The 22,853-nt window shown below is 45.0% G+C and overlaps 1 protein-coding gene across 1 annotated transcript; it reads right to left on the bottom strand.

Moving 5' to 3' along the window:
• Nucleotides 1-2,152: 2,152 nt before the first annotated feature.
• Nucleotides 2,153-21,812, bottom strand: LOC109644530 (1-phosphatidylinositol 4,5-bisphosphate phosphodiesterase gamma-1). Its single transcript, XM_069521416.1, has 32 exons — nt 20,624-21,812; nt 15,075-15,224; nt 14,700-14,793; nt 13,344-13,391; nt 11,949-12,033; nt 11,771-11,851; nt 11,218-11,252; nt 10,743-10,815; nt 10,558-10,653; nt 10,363-10,481; nt 10,141-10,226; nt 9,902-10,022; nt 9,496-9,664; nt 9,263-9,382; nt 9,060-9,167; nt 8,752-8,948; nt 8,310-8,510; nt 8,105-8,224; nt 7,645-7,828; nt 7,344-7,421; nt 7,126-7,229; nt 6,952-7,048; nt 6,796-6,862; nt 6,336-6,502; nt 5,953-6,049; nt 5,650-5,874; nt 5,367-5,512; nt 5,031-5,145; nt 4,785-4,946; nt 4,561-4,649; nt 4,277-4,461; nt 2,153-4,110 (listed from the first exon to the last, which is right to left on the bottom strand). The coding sequence occupies exons 1-32, from the start codon at nt 20,883-20,885 to the stop codon at nt 4,050-4,052; spliced, it is 3,942 nt and encodes a 1,313-aa protein (XP_069377517.1). The 5' UTR covers nt 20,886-21,812; the 3' UTR covers nt 2,153-4,049.
• Between the last annotated feature and the right edge of the window lie 1,041 nt (nt 21,813-22,853).

Below are 22,853 nucleotides of genomic sequence, written 5' to 3'. Positions count from 1 at the left end.
AAGCATCAGCAGAAAAAAACTGAAAGACATTAAATCATCAACACAGATTCATTGCTGCTCTGATGATGCAAGACGATAATGTTCTTATATTAAAGAGTGATCTCGGCTCAGCGTCCTGTTTCTCATCCTCTTTTAATTTGTTGTTTGTTTCCTCACCTCAGAAGTAAACGAGTCGTGAGGAACATGATGTTCTGTGATTATTCTTCTTTCTCTGCTGGTGTGAGGTCAGAACATCTTGTCTGCTCATTGCCGCTCATCAACGTTTCCGCTGACGCAAGAAGTCAAGCATTAATTCAGACTCTCACAAACACTCAGTGACTTCCATTGTGAAGCAGCTTTTATTACAGGTGCACAGATTTTACCTCGAATCTTTGTAGAAGTTGAGTTCAGAGATTCTGAAAAAAGCTTTTTGGGGAAAGATGGTTATGTTTTCTCCTCCGTCCATTTGTTTGTATGTCAGCATGATAAAATAAAAAATACCAAACAGATTGAAACCAGAATAATTCATGGATGTTATTCAGGGGACTGATATCTACGAGTGCGTGAAATACGGTGCAACTTGATTGAATTTAAAAGGGACTGTTGGGTTTGTTCAAATGCTGTTTAAGTTTTATTTTAAATGAGAATAAATGAGAAGTCCTTCATACCGTTTTTTAAAAATTGGTTTGAGAATTTTGATTCCTTTTTTATTACACACTGTGATGTCCAGGAGATGAGGTACAAACAATTAAAAAATAAACCGGGGGGAAAAACAAGTGACCAGCGGGACGCGTTAAAGGAAAATCAAGTATTTTATTAACGTAAAATCTACACAAAAACATTCTTCACAGAACTGAAGAGAGAATAAGGAAACAAAGAACAATCAGAAAACAAACTCCACCACCTGAAGATCAATCAGGACAACAAAAGATCACTAACAACAGTTAATCTAATCAAAACTGCATAAAGACAGACACACACACACACACACACACCCACCCACCCACCCAACCAACCAAACAACCAACCAACCAACCAACCAACCAACCAACCAACGCACACCACCACACAGCTCACTGACAGCTGAAGCTCTGCTCAGGGTTTTAAGCCTCCACTGTGATTCCAGAGTGGCTTCAGCTGAGACAGTGGAGCTGCTGCAGGAGTCCACAGCTGGAGGAGATGAGTGAGAGAGAGAGGAACAAACAACATGTAACACACACACACAGATTCAAACGTCTGTCCTGATGATGGATGTAGTTTGTCGTCCAGATAATTTAGATAATTAATTTGTAATATGTCGTGTGAGTGTGGGTTCTAGTTCAGTAAAAGCACATTAAGGGTTAAAGAAAAACATCCTGAACATCAGGATCCTTCTTGTTTTTCATCTCGATAAAGAACGTTTGTTACATGTGACTCGTCCGTCACGTGTTCTCACATGTAGCTGAATATTTGTTTGCTTGTCATTGGTTAAAGTTCTGTGGGAAGACACATGTTAACCAATCACTGATGGTTTCTTCCAAAATCACAAGTATCATAACCTCAGAACGTTATTCATCCTGAGGCTGAGCTGACACAGGGTCACATTCTGTTTTCAATCTTTTTGTGACTTCTCTCTCATTATCGTTGATCAATAATTATTTTATTCACCTCCATCATTGTGTTGTCAGCTGGTTACATGTGCGATGGCACCATCTGTTGGACTCCAGGAGTTGTGTACAAGAAATATGAAACAGGAAATGAGAAATAGATTATATTTTTATGACCCTGACACTGAAATCACACTTGTGTATAAAATTCCTCTGTTCGAAACCTGTTTGTAAAGTTGTGTTCTCTTGTGTTGACTCTGCAGAATTAATCCTCGTCATTAGTGAGTCGTCCTCAAACTCTTCTACAATATTCTGTCACTTTTTATTGTTCGTGTGCAGAGCTGCTAGTGAAGTGAGAAAAACTTTGTGTTCATCCTACCTGGTTTATCCGCACTGAAGATTTTATAGTCAACGTTTTGCGTAAGATGAAAGAGAATTTTGTGCGGTTTATAAAAACTGAATTTGAATCATTTACTTGTTTGTTAAAGCAATTGACAAAATTTAACAACTTTTCAAAATAAAAGCTTGATATGAAGCGTTGCAGTAACAAATCATAACCTGCTCTACAGTGATGGAGGAGACAGACGTACACGTAAGAGCTTTATTAAATGGAAACGTATGTTTAATGCAGAGTAATAATACTGGCATAGATACAAAGAGAAAACACAACTGGAGTCAAGTTGTCTCATACACAATGGCTACAGGCCGAGGGGACGTTTGCATAGACGGAGGTTTGTGTCTATGTGGACATCTAAAGGGAGCTCTAAGAACACAACTTAAAATGTCAACATAAAGTTACAGTATCTTCCATCTGACGTCCATTATCATGTTCTATCATCTATTAAAACTGGATCTACACCTGTCTGATAAATAAATGACGTTCTATACAATGAGAAATTAGACGGAGGGCATGATGGGAAGGGGGAGTAGCCACAGGGGGTGGATATGAAGCCGTGCAGCTAGTCCAGTCCAAGCTGCGTCTGGTAGATCCAGAATCAGACTGAACCACAGTCGCTGATCAGAGCCGGACGACTCGGTTCGGATGTAAAAACAGAGAGAGTGAGTCTTTGCTAGTTTTCTGTGATAGCCCTTGTTTTAGAGTTTGTCTGAACAAAGTCAACACACCTCTGTCCCTTAGGTGACATCCAGGGGGCGCCACCTCCCCCAGCCCAGCGTTCTCACGCCTCTTTGAAGGTACAATAAAGTTAAGAGCCCTTTGACAGTCTTCTCGTGTGGTTTGGTTAGTAGTGAGTTCATGTGATCAACAGTCTTTAAATCCCTTTAAACCCATTTCACGGGAAGTGGTCCGAACCCAACGAGGGGATTCCTCCTCCAGTTCGTTCCAGTTACAGAGAAACTTCCTGAAATCGAACTCGAGACAAACACAACAATTAAAGGCACATACATGATATTTCTTTTTTGCTACGTGTGCCCACTGCTCCGATATTTCCGCCACATATCAGGAGGATTTGATTCTTCCTCTAGTGAAACCTGAGTTTTCTTCTCCCTTCGATCCTAAATCGGATCTGATCCATATTTTTATTTATCTTAATTTTCTTGTATTTTTCATCACTTTCTTTCCTGTTGTATTTTCTGACTTTTTACTGATATTTCCCCAGAGAATAAGTCGTGGATCTCAGACTGAGATCTCCGACTGTGACGTGGAGCAGGTCGATTGAAATGAATGGGACTGTTGGGTAAGGGAGAAAAGTGTTGATCTATGACTGATGTCGTTGGTGTGTTTGCGTTCCACCACCGTTGCAAAGATCTACTTCTGCTTCCTCCCAGATCAGAGTTTTGAGGATTTTGCAGATTTTAGCTGTGAGATCGGTTGATGTTCTCTACATACTGTATCTCGACTGTGCATTGATCAGTGAAATTTGCGATTTCCTGGAGGAACTGAAATTCAAAATAGCAGATAATTTAATTTTGGGATTGATTTATTTTTCACCTGGTATATTTTTTTGTTGTGAGGGTAGTTTGTCCTCTTCATATTAGCAAAGTGCTTGGGTTTCTCTATGATATTGTAAGGTCTCGACCTCACTGTGTAAAGTGCCTTTAGCACTACGATTGACAATTAGATTAATCGACTAATTGTTGCTGTTATTGCACAAGATGAAGAAAAGCATTAATCAGCAAATTTTATTGCCTGAAAATGATTAATCAATAATCAATTATTCAATTTTCTGTACGTGCAAAATACAGAAGTGATTTACTAATTTACTCATCGTGTGTTTCAGCCTGAGTCTGATTGTTTTTATATTTCAAGTTTTCTGAGTTTTTTATGTTTGTGTTCGTCTCTTCTTCCTCTGATGTTAGCGACAGCTCGCTGCTGGGAAGCCTCAACAGTTTATTCGGAGGGAACGCGTTCTCTCTCCTGCAGTTATCGGTGGATTGCATTTCGCCACTGTAGAAAATCAAGCGTCACTTCACCACTCAGTCAGGCACAGTTTGAGTTCAGCGCCCTCTAGAGGACGAGAGGATTTAACTGCGCTTTGCTGCCACTTGCTGCCTCAGCTTCTCCCTCCTCTTCTTCTCCGTCAGCCTGGAAATAGAAAATTAAAAGTGTTCAATTATTTATTTTCTGTGAGTGTGGACACACCTAATTCATTTCATGTGAGTTTCATGATATAACTTCTTGTTGTAATGACAAGATGTTTGTACATTTTGGTAGATAAATACGTATTAGTAAAGAGCGTCTTGAGAGTCACCTGCGGTTTCGAGCCTCCACCAGCTCGCTCAGCTGATCCTGAGCCGCTCGCAGCTCCTCCAGACTCTGCTGGTAGCTGAGGTCGGCCGAGCCCGACCGCTCCAGGACCGACACCTGGTTCGACAGCTCGCTGGTTCGATCCCGCAGCAGCTGGATGGACGTGTACAAGTTCTCGTCGTCTTCCTCCTGCAGGAGGATGAAGAGATGCAGCACAGTGCAGATTAAAGAGTGTGAGTACGGCTGAGTGATCAATAATTCAGTTTGATCCATCATTATGTTTCATACCTTTGCATTGACGATCTCAATGTGGACGAGAAGTGACGCCAACTCCAGCTCCTCGCTGTAGCTGTTCTTCAGAGATACACTCCTGTAACCTGACAACACAACACAACATAACACAACACATCGTAAATCAACACAAACTCCACACGATCAGAAAAGACCTGGAGCTTTCTCCTGCTTTACGAATAATGAATTAAACAACATTGAGGGTTAGGTGTAATGCTCACCTGTGCGGAGCAGTCGGACGGGATATGTTGCCTGTGCCAGGAAGTTGGGGTCACTGAACATGTCCTCCTCGTAGACGGTGAAGCGCAGGAAGGAAAAGGTCGGGTTGTGGATGTCAAACACAAACTGCTTCTGCACCCACACGGGATTCAGGCCGTTATCGGCTGAGAGGACGAGAGAAGGAGACAGTTAGGACTGAATGTAGCCGGGGCCCTGTGGCATCAGCCTCCGGTCGGTGGACGTCTTACCTACGACGTCCGTCTTGCACTTGCAGCCGTCGTAATCAGCTCCGCAGATCTCCACCTCCACGAAGGGACAGACGATGCTGCGGCCGTTTTTCGGGAGGTGTCGGGCCCCAAGCACCTGAAGGAATCGGAGGAAGTGGATTCAGATCAACAAACAAAAATAATCTTATGCTGATTCAGCCCGAGATCAGGATTTTTACTTGAATTATGCAAAATCCACAGAATGAATTCCCATGAAACTTGGTGGGATGATGGAACAAGAAAGAACTTAGTACATTTTGGTAAATTCAACTGAATTTAATTGGACTATTGGGCCGAACTAGTTCTCTATGATCAGACCTGTAACTGGATGGTGATTGGCTCCACGTGCAGCGAGTCCTTGTCGAAAGGGTCAAAAGCGTCGTCCCTCATGATGTCGGGCTGGGGGACGAAGCCGCTGCCTCCTCCGAGCATGAACAACGCCTGGTTCAGCTGCATGGGTTTATCTGCAGAGATATTTCAGCAGCTGTGAAAGTTTGTCCTTCATAGAACAAGACGACTGAAACGGTTGCACATTCACACCAGGCATCGTAACATCTTAGAACACACAAGCACACGCACACACACACACACACACACTGACCTGGGGTCTGGAAGTTGAGTGCGACCAGCTGGGAGCCGCAGAGCCACATGGGCAGCGGGTCGTAGTTGGATGAGTCCAGCCTCTGTCCTCGGGGATAAACTCTGGAGAGCTGGCGGCGGTTGTACTGCAGGAAGCGTTTCCCTCTGCTGCGAGTCGCAAACTTCTCAGCCTTCGTCTCCGGGAACGACGACATGTCCCGATAACACGTCCTCTCCGTGCCGATCTCTGCACACGGCAGCAGATTAAAGAGGAAATGAGACGCGTGGATAGAGAAATAAAGAAGCGAAAGGAGAAGATTCTTACTGTCTTCATTGAAGGGGACAGGTCGGCAATAAACCACGAGCTCCGACAACTCCACCGCGATCTTCTTCCTCCTCTCCATCTGTTTCTCCTCCTGCATCTGTTACCATGGAGATAAGATAACCATACAGAGTGACTTTAAATGACAAAACAGATTTTAGCGACAAGAAGCCGCACGACCAGTTATTTAAGAAAAATTATGACAAAATAAATAAAACATTCAAAATGTCACCATCAAAAAAAAAGTGCTTTCTTGATTTATGCAGTGACTTAGAATAAATTAGAATAAAGTTGTGTTAAGTTGCATTCAGACTCCCTGTGTGTGTGTGTGTGTGTGTGTGTGTGTGTGTGTGTGTGTGTGTGTGTGTGTGTAGGGTCACACTGACCCGTGCGTCAGCGTTCTGCGCAGCCTCTCTGATCTTGGCGACCCAGCTGGTCAGATCCTCCAGACTGTCGGCCGCCACGTCCAGCGTCTGCACCGGGTGAGAGGAGAGATGCTGCGAGTGGATGGTGAAGACGTACGGCCGCGAATTTTTGCCGTCTTTATGAACCACTGGAGGAGGAGGGGAGACGGGGGGAGGACAGAGACAGAGGAGAGGAGAGCGATTTGTAAGAAAAGGAAACTGAAATTTAAATTAAATCTTTTTCGTAGTTTTTTGAGACTGCATGTGCAAAATGCAACAGTTCAGTGATGTAGCCTGCAGGGGGCGTGGTTTTATGGTATGTGTAGCTGCAGTAACTGCACCTGCAGCTTGACCTTCTGATATAAAATGTCATTGCTGTATTCTACAGAAGTGTTTAGATTTAGGTTTGTCTGTAAATCCGCTCTTTGTTTCCTGAACTCACCCACGTGGCCGGAGGGAACGTCGATGAAGCCCTTGAGGAAAGTTCCCAGAGGACTGTTCTCTGTCGACTGAGGCAAAACAAACACACACTGATGTTTGAATAAATAAATGAAATAAACCGTTTCACACACGCTTCAACATCAGAACCAGAACCCACCACGTCCTCCTGCTCTCTGGTGGGGGAACTGGGAACCTCCTCCACGTAGTTTGCAGGAAACAACAGCTGCTTCTTCCCACCGTAATCTCCTAGCCACCTGAAGAGAGGTCAGAGGTCAGTGACGAGCGTCTGCACGACCCACAGGAAGTCACGTGCACGGCGAGTGTCGCTCACCAGCCGCCCTCCTGCTTGTCCACGTTGAGGATGAGCGCCTGTTTGGGGAAACAGAGCTCGTCTTCTCTCTGAGCCCGATAGTCGTACAGAGCTTTGACCGTACACTGAGACGGAAAAAATAGTTACGTACGTGATTCCAGAGACAAAGAACAGAGTTTAAAGAAAACAGGATCGTTCAAAGGATGAAAATCATTCATGAGCTGATGAAAGTTACTGACCCGAGCTGTGGGCATCTTATTGGCCTCCACGTAGAAATGAGGCGTGCGGACTTCGTACAGAGCTCCGTAGTCGAGCTCCTGACGAACACACAACAAATGACAGAGGTTACTTCAGTCGCTGCTGTTTTAAGATCATGTCGGTTTTTAAACAGTTTCTGAAAACATGTGGACAGAAGGAGCCAACTTCAACTTTGCACTGTCGCATTGTTTATTTGCACTTTGTGAGTTTGTTTTCTTGTTGATTCTCATTGAAAAAGGACTAAAACGGTGATTTGCTCCTGAAGTATCGCGTGTGACTGACCGTGGTTCCCATCCGGTCCAGAGTGTCCTCGTTGATCGGGTAGCGGAGCCTCATCTTGCGGTAAAGCGGATGTTTCTCGTAGTAGCTCACCAGATCCACCAGACTCTCAAACTCTGCTGAACTGCCGAGCATGAAGAGACGTCCCTCCTGCTGGATACGGCAGTGTTTGATCTTACCCTCAGCCCTGCACACGCACACACATAATATAAAAGTTGTTTAGTTATTAGGTCATTTTCAGTCTTCCACTGTTTTCACACTGAGCAGAAACCAGATTATTTGCAGTTACAGATCCAGGATTTGTTTAAAATTGTGTGATAGGACGTTTTTTTTACATTTTCAATGATTTACATTTATGAGTTTGTGTAATCTGCTGCAGCCTGAGTGAATTAAAGGGAGTGTTGGTGAGGTTTGAGCTCTACTGTTAGTTTCTAGTCTCATAATGTGATTAAACGTGTTTTACCTGAACGAGATGGCGAAGGAGTTGTGTTCGCTTCGTTTTCGCACCAGGAACGCTCCGTCTCTGGGAACACGCATAAGCATGTGTTCGGCCTGAACCCGGGACAGACTGGAGTGATACCACCTGAGAAACAGAAAAACTTTTAATCCTCACTTCCCTCCGGCTCCACGTCAGCTTTTAATCGTCCTCAGGTCACATCGGGACTCACTCTCTGCTCTCGTGTGCGTTGGGTTGGGGGACGGGGTTTCCCAGCCTCATCTCAAACTCGTTGCAGCGCAGCGGTGTGTCCCTGTAGTGGCAGATGAGGCAGTAGAGGCTGTCGAACACCAGGTTGTCGGTCAGGTAGAAGCGGGTGGAGCCAGACTCCTGACGTGAGTGGATCCTGCAGTGCTGGACGCGACCGGAGCGCCTGCATCAGGAGAGAGTCGGTAATTACACTTCAACCACTGTGCCCTTCAAATAATCAGTAAATATAATGATGAGCATCATCATTATGCTGCAGCACAGCGTTATATATTATTTTCCACCCTGCCAGAGGAAATTAGACGAGGTTCCTTTAAATCAAAGCCAGAAATATACTTTTATTGTACTGCATTCCCTGATTTTACCTGATAATAGTTTTTATTATTGTCCTGAGTTTGGTTACTGACCAGAAGGAGAGGGTGAAGTCTCCGACAAACGTCTCGCTCTCTCTGACCAGGAAGGTGCCGTCTTTAGCCCCGCCCTCGCAGTACTCCTGCAGCAGCTTCTCCGCCACCTGCCGACCGTCTCGCCCTCCGCCGAGCTTCCCGTGGAACCAACGCTCGGCGCAGTGCTGCTCGTTGTTGTTGTTGTTGTTGTTGTGCTCCTGACAAGAGGAAGGAGAAGCAGAGAAGTCAATTAATCCACACTCTGATATTTTCATCATCGTGTTGGATGTAATGAGATTACATTAACTTGATTATCATCAGATCCCCACCTCTTTTCCTTCGTCATCCTCCTCTTCATCAGCCGTCTGGTAGTGAGACGTCTCCTCTGAGTAGTAGATCTTATTACTGGTCAGGACGAAATAATGTGGAGTCCACGTCTGTAAATCAGAAAAACACAACTGCAGTGATCCAGTGTACTGAACACACACACACACACACACACACACACACACACACACACACACACACTCACGTGGTCGATGGGGTCCTCGAGGTAAAGGATGCCGTTCTTCAGAGAGTTGCTGATGTCGTTCTCGGAGTAGCTGGCTGACGTCACCTCCTCGTACAGAGTTCCCTCCACCAGCTTTTTGTGCTAAGACACAAAATAAAAGGAGACAACAGCTTCTTCACAATTTGTCTGCGTGGTCGTCAAGTAGAAGAAAATGAACACAGGCCTTCTGTGTGTGTGTGTGTGTGAGTGTGCACCTTGATGAGGATCTTCCTGCGGAGCTGGTGCGGTGAAGGAAGCTCCTCTGCGTTGTTGTCGACGGGCTTGACGAGCAGCAGGTCTCCGAACACCTTCTTGAAGTGCGTGGCCATGTTCCTCTGCTGGACGACGCTGCAGTGATCCTCGATGGACAGAATCACAGGAAACCTGCACAGACGATGCTTCGTCAACTCAGGAGCAAAGAAACGGAGGAATCAGTGAATTCAATCAACGTCAGTGTGTCTGTGAAGGTTATAAACAACAAGTCGTTGTAACGGTGTTAAAATAAGGAGAGGAAATCCTGCTTCGCACATGATAACTCGTTTTGTCAGGTCTGTTTTTGTGGTTAGTTATTACTTTGGATTATGTTGGTGAGACAGTGAACGCCGTCAACGACAAACTCACTCGGACGTGACGAAGGCGTGTTCTTTGATGGTGTGCAGCACGTCCAGGAACTTGATCTTGGAGGTCAGCGTGTGGCCGTGGTAGATGATCGGCAGGTCGTCCGGTCCGTCCCAGCAGTCCACTGGGATCAGAACACACAGTTTAAATTTTACCTGCAGTGCTCACACCGACTCACAAGTTAATCAAAGGTTTGTACTGAAAATTTTATATTCTCAAGATTTAAAAATCTTGTTCTTTACGTTCGATGCAGCGGCAGCCCATCCTCAGACAGCGGGCGTAGGCTTCTAGAGACGATTCACTGGAAAACTGGTCGCCCGTCAGGTAGCTGCAATAACAACGACATAACGGACTCAAGTAAAATAATAATAAATGCACATATTTTTCTGCATTGGTGATTCTGTAAAATAAAAGTTTGTGTTTTAACTGTGAGGTGTGAGAACAGTAAAGACCATGAGACGTACGTGTTGTGTGAGGAGGAGATCCAGTACTGAGACAGAGGTCTCTTCATGTCGTCGAGAACAACGGGCGACAGTCGAGGGTCGCACACCGAGTTCTCTTTAGAGAACAGGAAGGTCAGGAACTGGAAAAATAAAAAACAGAGTAAAGTAAGGAAGAGTTTATTTCAGTTTCCGTGCACGTTTGTGCGTTTGCTTCACCTCATCTAGTTGAAGCATCGGCTCAGGGTGTGGGCCCCCCCTCATGTACCCCATCAGAAACTCTCTGACGCGGCTCAGCTCCGACGCCCAGGACTCCTGAGACGAGACGAGACGAGGACGTGAGAACAAAGACACAGTTTGTAGAGAGCTGTTGTTTTTTGACGGGATCTGAATCTGCTCGGTACCTTCTGGTCCATCTGTAAAAACTTCTGGAAGTCGTAGAGAGAGATCTGACAAAGCTCCGGTCTGTCCACGTTCCTACACAACACGACAAAACTGGAGTAAAAAATGTCCAAAACGATATATCGGTCGACACATATATATTTTAAGATGTCATTATTAAACTTTAAAGACAAACACAAATACAACCACATATATAGAACTTGAAAAAGAAATTGTAGAATTTCAACATAAATCTTTTCAGCATTGTTTATTTGTAAAATAAAAGTTTTGATAACTTCAAACGTAAACTCTGATACTGAACTTTTTATTGGTCTGACTCTTTTATTAAAACATGAAAAACACATGGAAGTGTTTCCTTCCCTTCCTCTGGATCTGAGTGTGGAGAGGAGGACGGTGGTGGGGTGCATATGAGGGAGTGGAGGCCAAGGAAGAGGAGGAGGTGAGGGTGAGGGTGAAGGTGGAGGAGGAGGGACTCACCTCAGAGGGAAGGAGAGCTCCAGCTGCTCAATAATCTGGGAACAGAGAGGGGGGGGAACCAGGTGACGGACAGGTGGGAGGAGCCAGGTGAAGCATCGACAGGTAAGACTTAACGTGAGCGTCGTGTGGTGCGAGTGCAGACGTGGAAACTAACAGGGTGCTGGTGAAATACTCAAATTCTGTACTTTAGGGTATTTTTATCAATTTCAAGATGAAATAAAAAACTGCAGGGGGGAGGGGGGGTCTATAAGACCTTGATACTCCAACTCCACTGATGTCATCAGTGCAAGATGGCCGCTCTCATATCTGAGAAATATCGGCTTCATGTTTGTGCAGCAAGAAGAAGTGGAGACGAGTCCTCCATCTTTTTTTATTGTTTTATTTATTTTATTCAGTTAAAGGTTTTACTTAAATTGGGTCTTTTAATTGAGGTGGAGTTTTAATTTTCTGGAAGTACAGAATTTAAGAAGTTTTTCTGCCATTCAGTGAACGTGTGTGTGTGTGTGTGTGTGTGTGTGTGTGTGTGTGTGCAATACTCAACACTGAGACTCACACTCCTCTGTGCGTCAAACATGAGCGTCCTGTAGAGCTGTGCAAAGTTGGGGTACGACAAATCGCTCCTCGCCTCCACTTCCTGTCAGTGCGAAAGAAAATCGGCACCGTGGTCACGTCAGAAAACCCAGAGGAGACAAATACATACATTTAAAGTGCACGAGACGTTCTGCTCCGACCTGTAGTTTGTCTTTGAGAAAACGCATGTTGGGGACTCTGTAGTTGACCTGAGGCAGCAGAGCTTTCACTTCCTTCACCGTGACGCTGGAAAGAAAAGCACGAGACAAACTTAACAACAGTCTGAACTCACTGAAGCAGACGGATCACAAGGCTTCTAGAAGACAGTGATGTTTTCTGTGTTCACCAGAGGGTGGCGCTGTGTGTGAAGGATGTTTAAAATGACTCAAGTGATTTTCATTGTTTTCATCTTCAAGGATTTAACAACAATGGTAGAACCATGTGAACCTCGCTGAGCTCAAAAGTTCTATCACAACAAACGTTGCTCTGAGGCTTTCACTCCTGAAACATGAGCCTCAGCTGCAGAACGACCGTTTTAAATTTGAGCGGCAACAAGAGACAAGAATTCTTTTTTAACCAAAGAGCAGAGGAGCTGAAGATGGAGCACAGGAGATCTGTCTGAGCAACGAAATATCAGAAAGACCACACTCTGGAATAAAGATAAGAAATACATAAAAACATAAATATGATAATTTAAATAATCTGAAAATAACTGGAAACAGATCAGACACTGTGGAGAGATTCTTTAAGTATTTATGTTTTTACTCCTTGTTTGTTTGGATTACGCAAAAAATACTTGACGTATTACAACGAAACTTGGTGGAAGGACGCGAGGAGACGTTTCTCAGAATCTTCGTAGGTTTCTCAGAGAACAACTCATGGATCTCGATGAAAGACCTTAGGCACATGCAGGGGACTGATATTTATGAGTTTACGCAATTTGGTGTAAATCCAAATAAAAGTCCACGTCCAGCAGACGTAAACATGGTTTCATCCGGGGACTGTTGTAAAAACTGTATTTACAGAAAAGCTGCAGCAGATTCTCCTGCAGAGTCGTTGACCTCTTTACCTCAGCACACGGATAATCACTTCAGTTGATTCATAAAACACATGCAACCGTGAGCCGTCGGTGCTCAGAGGCAGAGACGGTCTCATGGGGTCAACGACCCGCTGTTGTCAGGTCCGATGCGTCTCTCCTCCCTCTTGCCTCTGTCTAGATTCTGTTACTATTTTCACAAGAGACAGGAAGTTGCCCTCTCCCAGACCCAGCCCATCGCATCACTTCCTGCTCCTTATCAGGCGGTGGCAGGCTGTTTGTCCTGGAGTGGCCTCCACCCAAACAGAAGCCAGAGACAAGGGAGAAAACGACCCTGTGACACGTGGGCCGCTCGGAGTGTGCACGTTAAGTCATATCCCCAACAGGAGCCAAACGAGCTCTCTGATCACATCTGGATCTGGTTTCACTTTCAACCCGCTGTGACGGAGCGGCCAATCAGCATCCATCACAGGCTGCAGTAAAACCAGCGTGTTGACATGTTTAGTGGCGACTCACCCACCTGCCCTCATGGTTCCTGTCCATGACTTCAAACTGCTTCCTCAGCCACCTGCAGGCGAAGGGACGGAGACGACAGATTAAACAGATTGTCACTCAAGTTAAAGTTAAAAACAAATATCTGTGTGGTGATATTGTGACGACAAACAACATTTGGACAAATAAGCATAAAAATGCTTGAGTCATTGTGAAGTTGTAGCGGGACAGAGGACGTCAGTGGGTAGTTCGAGGTCCTAGACCACCTCTGAATTTGGTCTGAGTGAACAGATCTCAAGGACAGCTGATGCATTATGGGAGACAACACCTGCTATGACTATATACTGTAGATTACACATAGAAGCACCGCCCTGTGGTTGTATGCCTCCACCAACCAGTGCATTCAGTCTACATACATGTTTTCCAGACTCATATGAGGTCACTTAAATGAGATATCATGTCCAAGAGGCCAAAAACATGACTTGTGAGGCCGACGTGACTTTGACCTTTGACCTTTAACCACCAAAATCGAATCAGTCAATCAGTGAGTCTAACCGAGTGTTTGTACCAAAATTTAAGAAATTCCCTCTTGGTGTTTTTGAGATATCATGTTCACAAGAATGTGAAGGACGGACATGAGAACCTGGAAAAAGCCTCTGGCCGCTGGCTGTTGTCCACATCGAGACATAAATAACAAAGACAATTTCCACACACATGTCCAAAAGCTGTTTTCTCCTCATGAGCTAAAGTTTCAGGTAGAAGCTGAGAAAAGAGTCAGTCTGTATTTTTCAAACCCTGTAAATTAAACATTGAGCGGATGGATCCACTCGTTTACACAACGAGCACAAACAGACTGAATTAGCTGGTTCCTTTCCGCTGACCACCTCCAAATATAAACCGCTGGTTTTCTCCTGCACATCTTCACAGCCTCCCTCTGTTCTCCTGCTCCCACCACAGCCTCTGAAACCTGGACTCAAAAACAAATGTTCGTGTTCTGCAGCCTCGTCTTCGGCCCAGGTTACCACACGTCTTCTTTACATGTGAAGGACAATGTCAGTTTCTTCTTTATACACACAAACATTTCACTAAAGCTTGTTCATGTCTCCAATCAATATTTCATCTTATTGAATTAAGAGTCTTCAGAGAAGTGATGTGCACTTTCTGGTTTGGTCCATGTCCCATCCACTAACATGGAGGAGGTGGGATTTAAGCCTTATACTAAAGGCAGCCACCAGACACTTTTGGGGAGGCTTCATGTCATCCATCTTAACTCACAGTCTACGTTTTGTACATACAGACCAGTGTTGGGAGTGTGTGGGGGCAGGTTATAGATTTATTTTTATATATATTATATAAAATATATTTGATGAAACCTACAGCTCACCTGTCGATCTGCTGCGGAGCCGGCGCTCTCTGAGTGTCAATCATCAGCCAGTTCAGACCTGTGACCCAGATGTTAACCTCCTCCTCACTGAACGCTGCAAAGTCACACAGAAAATACATCATAAATACTATTCCTCTTCAGCATCAGCCTTTTTCAAAAATCTATCTACGCAATTATATAAAAATGCACATTTTTGCAGTTCTTTAAGTTTTTTTTGTCTTTTCTTAAGTAATTTGACAAATAACAAATGATTCATTTTAGGGGAAATATAGAAATCTAGTTTTCATTAATGTATTTGGAGATTTTCACATTTAAATTTGTTTTTGTTCTTTTTAATGTGTTGTTACTTGTGTACACACACACACACACACTGACCGGCCACACTTAGCGTCCTGAGGCGAAACTCCAGGCCGTAGAGAACGATGAAGCAGTGAGCAGAGTCCAGTTTACGAGCCTCCTCTGGGTAGCGCTCAAAATCCCTGGAGCCCTTCCCCAGCCGCAGCTCCCGGATCTCCCGTATGTCGACTGCAGGAGGGAGGCAGGAAGGAGGGATAGTGTTGCATGAGCACAAATATGCACAAACCATAAATCACAGTTTGGCTCGTTGTATCATTTCCCTGCCAAAAACACACAGAAGATTGCTGCCGGAGAGCTGAACTAATGTTGTTGTGTATCTTTGTGTGTGTGAGTCCAGAAAAGCCACAAACACACAGACACACAAACATCTCAGCTGTCGAACTGCTGCAGAGGATTTTTCAGCAGCAGACAAACTTACCTCCACATTTATTTGGAAAAATCATCACTTACATGTTCATTAAATGTTTAATGGAATAAATCTTTGGTGATTCATTGATTGATTAAATTCAGATTTTCAAGAAACTGCAATTTGACACTGAGGATAATCTCTGTGGATAAACAAGAAGATTAACTGACTTTTGAATAGTTTGAAGGGATGTTTGATGTTTGTTTGTCAGCAGGATTACACAAAAATGACTGAATAGATTTCCATGACACTTGGTTGGAAGATGAGACATGGGCCTAAAGAAGAAGCCAAGCAGCCACATACTTTAATTCATTTTTTGCTTTGACTCATCAATGAATTAATCAGTATTCATTCATTCATGTGGAAGTTCAGATTATTCTTCGTGTTTTTTGTCTAATAAATATTCTGAAAACAAGAATATGTGTTCGTGTGACGAGACGGAAATTTCAAACCTGATTAGACATAAAAGTCAGAATTCACGCTTCATCCAGCTCATGTGAATTAAAGAGTTAAACCGAGCGGCGAAGTCACGTGATCGACCACAGAGAATGACGGCAACTCTGGACGTGACTCTGACCCTCGAGGCCATCGACACACCCACAAAGAAAACTATGCCTTATTGACACAGCAGATGTCTTGTGCAAACACACACACACACACACACACATTAGATTTCTCTCTCATAAACCTGTGTGTTAATTTTCTGCCGAATTAAAACAGAAATAATTGAGAAAAGAGTCTTTCTGATATTTGATACCAAAGTTTCCCACATGAACAGAAGATAAATTAATAATCGAAGCAGGATTTATATAATTCTGAATTAAAGTCAGTCGAGAGCAGAAATCTGGTTCATATCTCGGCTCGTGGAGACGACAGCGAACATGTTTGGCAGCGGATTTGAGAGAAAACGTTGGATAGAATCTGGTTCAAACTTTACTGGGACGAGGTTCAACGCTGGAATCAGCAGAAGAACACGACTCTGAATCTGATCGTCACACAGAGACGACCTGATCGCTTCCAGGATGTTGAAGGGGAAACCTGCACCAATTCAATTCAGCACCACACGGTCTGTTTAAAGTCTGATGAGTTCAAGTCTGGTGAAACTTCTTATTCTAAACAAATCCCACAGAACCATTACATCATGTCGACCACCTTTATTTACAGCTGAATATCGTTGTTCTCAACATCCTTATTTTTTTCCCTCTGTTATTTTGCGCTTTAAATTTTCTGCTAAATTGTTTGCATGTGCAGCAGCGTCCTTGTTGCCAGTGCAGCACTGTTCTCACAGCTTAAACATTTAAACACAACAAACACACTGTGTGCACTACTTCCTATATATCGTAACTCAAATCTGAGACGTTCCGTTTGAAGGCAGTTTATGTTTCTTTTCAGCGCAGGAGAGAAACTGAATGAATGTTCAGTGTGAGCAGCTGCGTGCACGGCCGACCTGAAACCACCAGCCGTTGATAATTGCAGTGCATTTCCAGTGAAACAAACTGTTCCTGGTTCAGCCGATGACATCACTCCCTGCCAGATGGCACGAGGGGTTTTACAGTAAGTCACAGAAATGCAAAGGACGAGACAAATGGGAATGAAAAACAAGCAGGAGTTTAGAAACTGGATAAATGGATGAGATGGTTTCTAAGGATGGTAAATGTGGGTTTTACCAGCTCAGATTTATTCTTAACCTGGAAACTCTGTTGCACAAACCTTTCTAACTACAATTTAAACTTTTGTTATTGATTAATTTAAGGGTTGGTGGTTAAGAGTTGCATATTTGAGCAGAAGGAGGTTTAAATTTTCCAACCAGTCCCCAAATAAAATGTCTGGAAAATGAGTTCAAGTGAGAAAAGACTCGGAAAATGTCCAGACAAGCGAGTGGGCGTGTTGATGAGAGACAAAAACAAAAAGAATACAAAAATATCAGGATGAAAACAAGGAGCTGTTTATGTGCCATGCCTGCTCGGGTCTCTCCCGCTTGGATGCTCCCACTATCATCCATAAAGTTTTTACCATCCTTGCAGACAGATGTCATAGTTTCAGCTGCAGCCGTGGATTTTAATGCAGTTTTCTTACATCCGACAGCTTCTATTTCACTAGTGTGAGAAAATGTCACTCAGGCCCTGAGACTGAATTGAAACATTGGCTGTAAACAAAAAAATCATGTACATATGTCACCTGCTCTACGAATCTGACCCAGACAATCTCCTGCTGCGTCTTTCATTAGATAAGGTCCAGAGTTCTGTTTTACAAACCAAACAACTAACCGGTGAATCGAGCAAAGTAATTACTTATAAAAACAATAGTTGGCTGCAGCCCTCCTTAAATCAGTGTCTGAGGCATCCAGCCCCTCATGTGTGGTCCATGTCTCTGCTTCCTGCAGAAGATGCAGGACCTTTTGTCCTTCAATTGCAGACAGGAAGAGAGACACTCCCTGATAACCCCATACTTCCTCTGCCTCTGGATCTAATGCCTCCACTCGTCTCAAAGAAAAACACTGATCAGACGTGTGTGTACACGTGTGTGTGTGTGCGCGTGTGTGTGTGTGTATGGAAACTGAGTGAGAACTTTATTTTATAACAAGCTGTGGGATGCAAGAGCAAAAGAACGGAGAGAACGAGGAGGTGAGAGGAGGAGTGAGGAAGGTCAGTCAGATAAATATGAGATTTCTATGAACAAAGTATCAGATGAACGACCTGAAAAACTCAAAAAGAAAGTCAAATGGAAGGTCAGCGGAAATGTTGATAATGAGAAGGGTGTAAAGGTGTGTGTGTGTGTGTGTGTGTGTGTGTGTGTGTGTGTGGGTGGGGGGATGTTTGTGGAGGAAATTGGGAAATAACTGGAGGAGGAAAATTGAGAGGTGAGAAAATAGGAGGTAGAGAGCGATAGAGCGGTGGGAGATAAAGTGAAGGAGAGACCCGCTGAGTTCCTGGAATGTTCTGGTGAGTTTGTCTAGAGGGAGGTTGTTTGTAAAGTGGCGTTTGTGGGTTATGAAAGCCTGTGTGTGTGTGTGTGTGTGTGTGTGTGTGTGTGTGTGTGTGTGTGTGTGCATGTGCGTGTGCGTGTTATATTGTGTAGATTTAGTGTGACTGTAGGTGTTTGCTGTGGTTTTCCTGTTGGATTAGCGAAGGCACCTGTTCATACGCTTTATGATTATGTATAAATAATTGACGAGGCTCCGTGAGCAGAAACAACACATGTGCACAGAGGACGTTTGTCTCTGAGCTTCAGTAGAAAAGAAAGAAGGAGGGATAGAAAAGAAGAGAAACCTACAGGGGCCCTGAAGGTTCATTTATGCCTTCGTGAGACTCGACCAATTGCACGATATTTCAAAATGTTTTTATGTCATCAAATAACTCATTTAAACCAAACGTGGGTAAGAGGGTCGATCCCCGAACACCTCAGGACGAGTCAGGTCAGGTTCAGATAAAAAATGTTCAAACTATATTTGGTTTTGGATGTTGGCCGAGTCTTAACTAGTTTAATACAGAAAGTTGTGGCCCACGTCACACTCTATATAAAACTTTCTAAAATTCCTTTTTTTAAAACACCTTTGATCATTTTTTACTGAGTACTTGAGAACTTGTTTTAAAGTTTGGTCCATGTCCCATCTGCTAACACGGAGGAGGCCGCAGCCAGCCACCACCAGGGGCGACCAGCATGATTTAGCTTCACTTTAAGGGTTAATTTTGAACGACGAGAGCAAAACAACCAACATGATTTTCCTGCTTTGATTTCAGATCACGATTTTCTCTCTTAATTTTCCTCTGGAATCATTACACAAACTTATCTGCACTTTTCTGTCTCTCTGCATCACGAGCGGTCTTTGTCATTAGCCGAGTAAGAAAACAAAGAAAGGACTGGAGGAGCGTTTTAACAAAGCTGATGTCTCTGAGTAAAAAGCGCAGGAGTTCAGCTCTAGTTTGGTGCAACATGCAGTTGTTAGTGAGAAAAGTGAAATTGTGGAGTTTTCTGTTACGTGTCATTAAACTGTGTCCCTGTTGTCAAACTGCTGATTTGAGTTTCTGTCTTGTCTTGGGTGACAATGTGTCCAGAAGGACGGAAACACAAACCTGACACACTCTTTCTATCTCATTCTGTCTTTTCTCCTCTGTAAGAGTGTGCTACCATAAAGTCTGAGAGAATAACACATGGCAGACAGAAGGAAACTCTATCATGCCAGTGAATGCAGGAACTTTTCTCTCTGCCAACAGACACTGTAACAAATCCTCCCCCGGGCCACGAAATCCAGGGCGCAGACAATAGCCTCCACACCCCAGACAGGCGGCACGGTGCTCGACAGGCCCGTTCTACAGCACAACAGCTTCACCACTGCTACTTGACTCCGCTCCAGCCCCCGCCACCTCCGCCCACCATCAGTCAGTCCGTCAGTCAAGCGGGTGGCGTGTCGGACATGAAGCTCCGAGCTGAGCCATTACTCATGGCCCATGTGGCAGCGGCGTGCACACTCTTCTGTCTGGAGAGTTTCTGTGAGGTGGACATGGACGGAAGCGGAGGTCACGGGGTCGTGATCCGTCTGTCCGCTGAGGACGCCATGACAGCACCGCAGCTGCAACATCGCTTCAAGAGGGGAAGGGGGCGGGACCAACCCAGCAATATTTTACAGTCTGTGATCCTCGTTCATGCACCTTTACAAACACATTCTGTTAAAGGGCCAGTTCACTCAAAAGATAAGAACTACTTTTCTCTACGAGTCGAGTCGTAGAAACTTTTGGTTTTTCAGGTTGTTATCTGTCATCTGTTATTTTTCACTACTATTGCTGATATGATACCTGACATAGGTGTCATCAATAAACCAGTCGGGCTCTCAGAAGTAAAGCCACAGACTCTGTCTCCCAGCGACGTCCTTGGCGAGAGATGGCTACGGTAGTATTAGCAATATTTTTGCTTAATGTCTGGATAGCGGGAGTCTCCACAGACCATAACCTGCACAGATACTACATCAAATACTGCAGCACAGGATGAAGGTGTAAAAGGAGGAATAATCAAAAACAATAATAACTTCCCTACGTTAAATCTTAGACACTTCACACTGACGGTCTGCAATGGAACCTGGAGTCTCAGGGGTCAGGGGGTCAGGGGGTCAGGTCTTGGTCATCCCACTCAGTAATCCATCCACTCTTTTAAAGGAAATACTTACTCTCTCCTTCTACTTTGTCAGGGTTTCGGCTCCACACTATCTGTCGCGTGTCCTGCCGTATCTGGAACGTCCTCCTCTCGGGCCGCTGGGACTTCTTCTGGTAGAAGACGGTCATCACCGTGCCCATCTCCAGGCTGTGGAGGATGCGGGGACCGGCCTCGGTCCAGTCCATCATCCTGGAGGCCATGACCGGACCGGCGGCCCCCGCGGCAGCCTCCTCCGCACAGCCATTGAGGCAGCCACTGAACCTGGCTGCACACATCTTCACTGCATGGCTCCGAGGAAACCCTGCAGGATCACTAATCTGACTTCTGGAAGACGATGCTCGGCCTTGTGGTCAACTACTGTGGGCCAGGGTTGTCCAACATGTCCAAACCCACCGGGGCCAGGAGGAAATCTGGTTCTGTGGCTCTCAGGAGAAGGTTGTAACCGCTCATGAACACTCAGGGTGGGAGGCAGCAGTGAAACCCTGAAATGTCTGAGATGTGAATTATCCCCTGCTCCTCTGGAGGGGGAGTGGATCCCTGTGTGATCCTTTCCAGATGCGTCTGGCAGCAAACCAGTGAAATCCACTCGTGGTGAGTTCTCATCACCGCTGGACTCAGGTTTCCAGCCTCCTCCTCGTCCCCCCAGGCTTTAAATCCTGCCGCTGCTGATGCCGCTGGGGCGGAAGAGCAGCCTCGGCTCTCCCCGCTCCTGGCTCTGGTGGTGCGGCGGTGGAGTCAGCGACAAAGACGCCGAGTTATGTAACCACGTCTCGGACAAACACTCGCAGGTGGGAGCAGCGGGGCGGTGGAGAGGAGGACGGGCACCGGCCGGAGCTCTGCGGCGGATCCACGGGCACGGAGAGACGCGCGGATGGGGGAGCGCGGAGCGAGAACCGTGTGCGCTCTTATCCGAGGAGACATTCTGCTGTGCGCCAACTCTCCTCCTCTTCACACCGCACACAGGACGAATTCATTTACGTAAAAAACAGGTAGAAACTGTGTGTGGGGCTGCGGTGCTCCCGTGCGGGGTTACCGGGCGTTACGCGCTCCCTGCCCCGCTCTGTCCTTGCTGCCCCTCGGTCAGGATCTCTCCGCCTCCGCCAGCGCGTCCCCCCAGCTCCGGCTCTCGGCAGCAGACTGTCTCTCAGACCGGAAAGGCTCGACCAGACTTTTTTCCTTTTCCTCTCGGAGCTGCAGCTTTCTGAGAGGAGGATGAGGGGAGAGCAGGGAGAGTCGCAGCGGAGAGGCAGATCGGGAGAGGCGGCGGAGCGCAGAGCGACCTCCGCGGGCCTCCAGGAGATCTGCAGCCTCCTGGAGGAGCTTTTACTTATTCCTGCAAACTCACGGCAGGAGGTGAAGTGAGGTTCAGGTTGTTCAGGACACTGAACTGTCAGAGATTCATCAGCTGCTGCAACAAACTCTTCAATGTCATAAAGTCTGAGAAGCAAAGTTCTTTACTCTGGTTAAACTACATTAGACCACAGCATGAGAGGAAAGAACGTGATCGAAGATTATTGGATCCCCAAAAAAAATGTGATGAGTTCTTCCCTGATCCAGATCACATCCCTCCAACAAGATTCATGGAAATCCGTTTGGTTGTTTTTGTGTCATCTTGCTAATTAACAGACGATAACAGACATGCGAAGAGACAACAAATGAAAGAGGTAAAACTAACTGGTAACTTAAAAGTAGAAAACACTCGATGTCCCTAAGTAGAGCTCATAACTCCACTAAGGCCCAAATGTCCCTTAAATTCAACCAAGCTGCTCCAAATTATAACACATTCGTAGATATTTGTCCTCAAAATGTCTGATTTTCATCAAGATCCATGAATTATTCTCTGTGTAAGCCCCGAAAAGTTAAAAAGACCAAAGTCTACGGTAAACGGTAATGATCTCCTCGTCCAGACCAAACGTCTGCATCATCATGACATCACAATGTCCCACATTTGCATAATTCACTCTTACACTAATGTGGCAGCAGTGAACCTTTCTCTTAAAGAGACAGGAGCAAAAACCATGTGTTTGAGACAGAGGATGAAAAGAGGAGCTGCAGCGATGGACAGTCTGAGGAAAGTGTTTTCTAAACAGAGCATGGAAACCTTTTCAAGAACGAACTAATTCAAACCAAGCACATATAAGCATATGTGTCCTTTAAAGATAAATCTAGTGGGTTCTTTCTTTTGGCCATGTCCCGTCCTTCAAGTTTAACCTGCTCAGTCATTTTTGCGGAATCCTTCTGAC

Source organism: Paralichthys olivaceus, chromosome 3 (assembly GCF_024713975.1).
Source record: "Paralichthys olivaceus isolate ysfri-2021 chromosome 3, ASM2471397v2, whole genome shotgun sequence".
Classification (NCBI taxonomy): domain Eukaryota; kingdom Metazoa; phylum Chordata; class Actinopteri; order Pleuronectiformes; family Paralichthyidae; genus Paralichthys; species Paralichthys olivaceus.
Note: the sequence above shows the minus strand (reverse complement) of the source record. Positions and strands in the feature narration are given on the sequence as shown.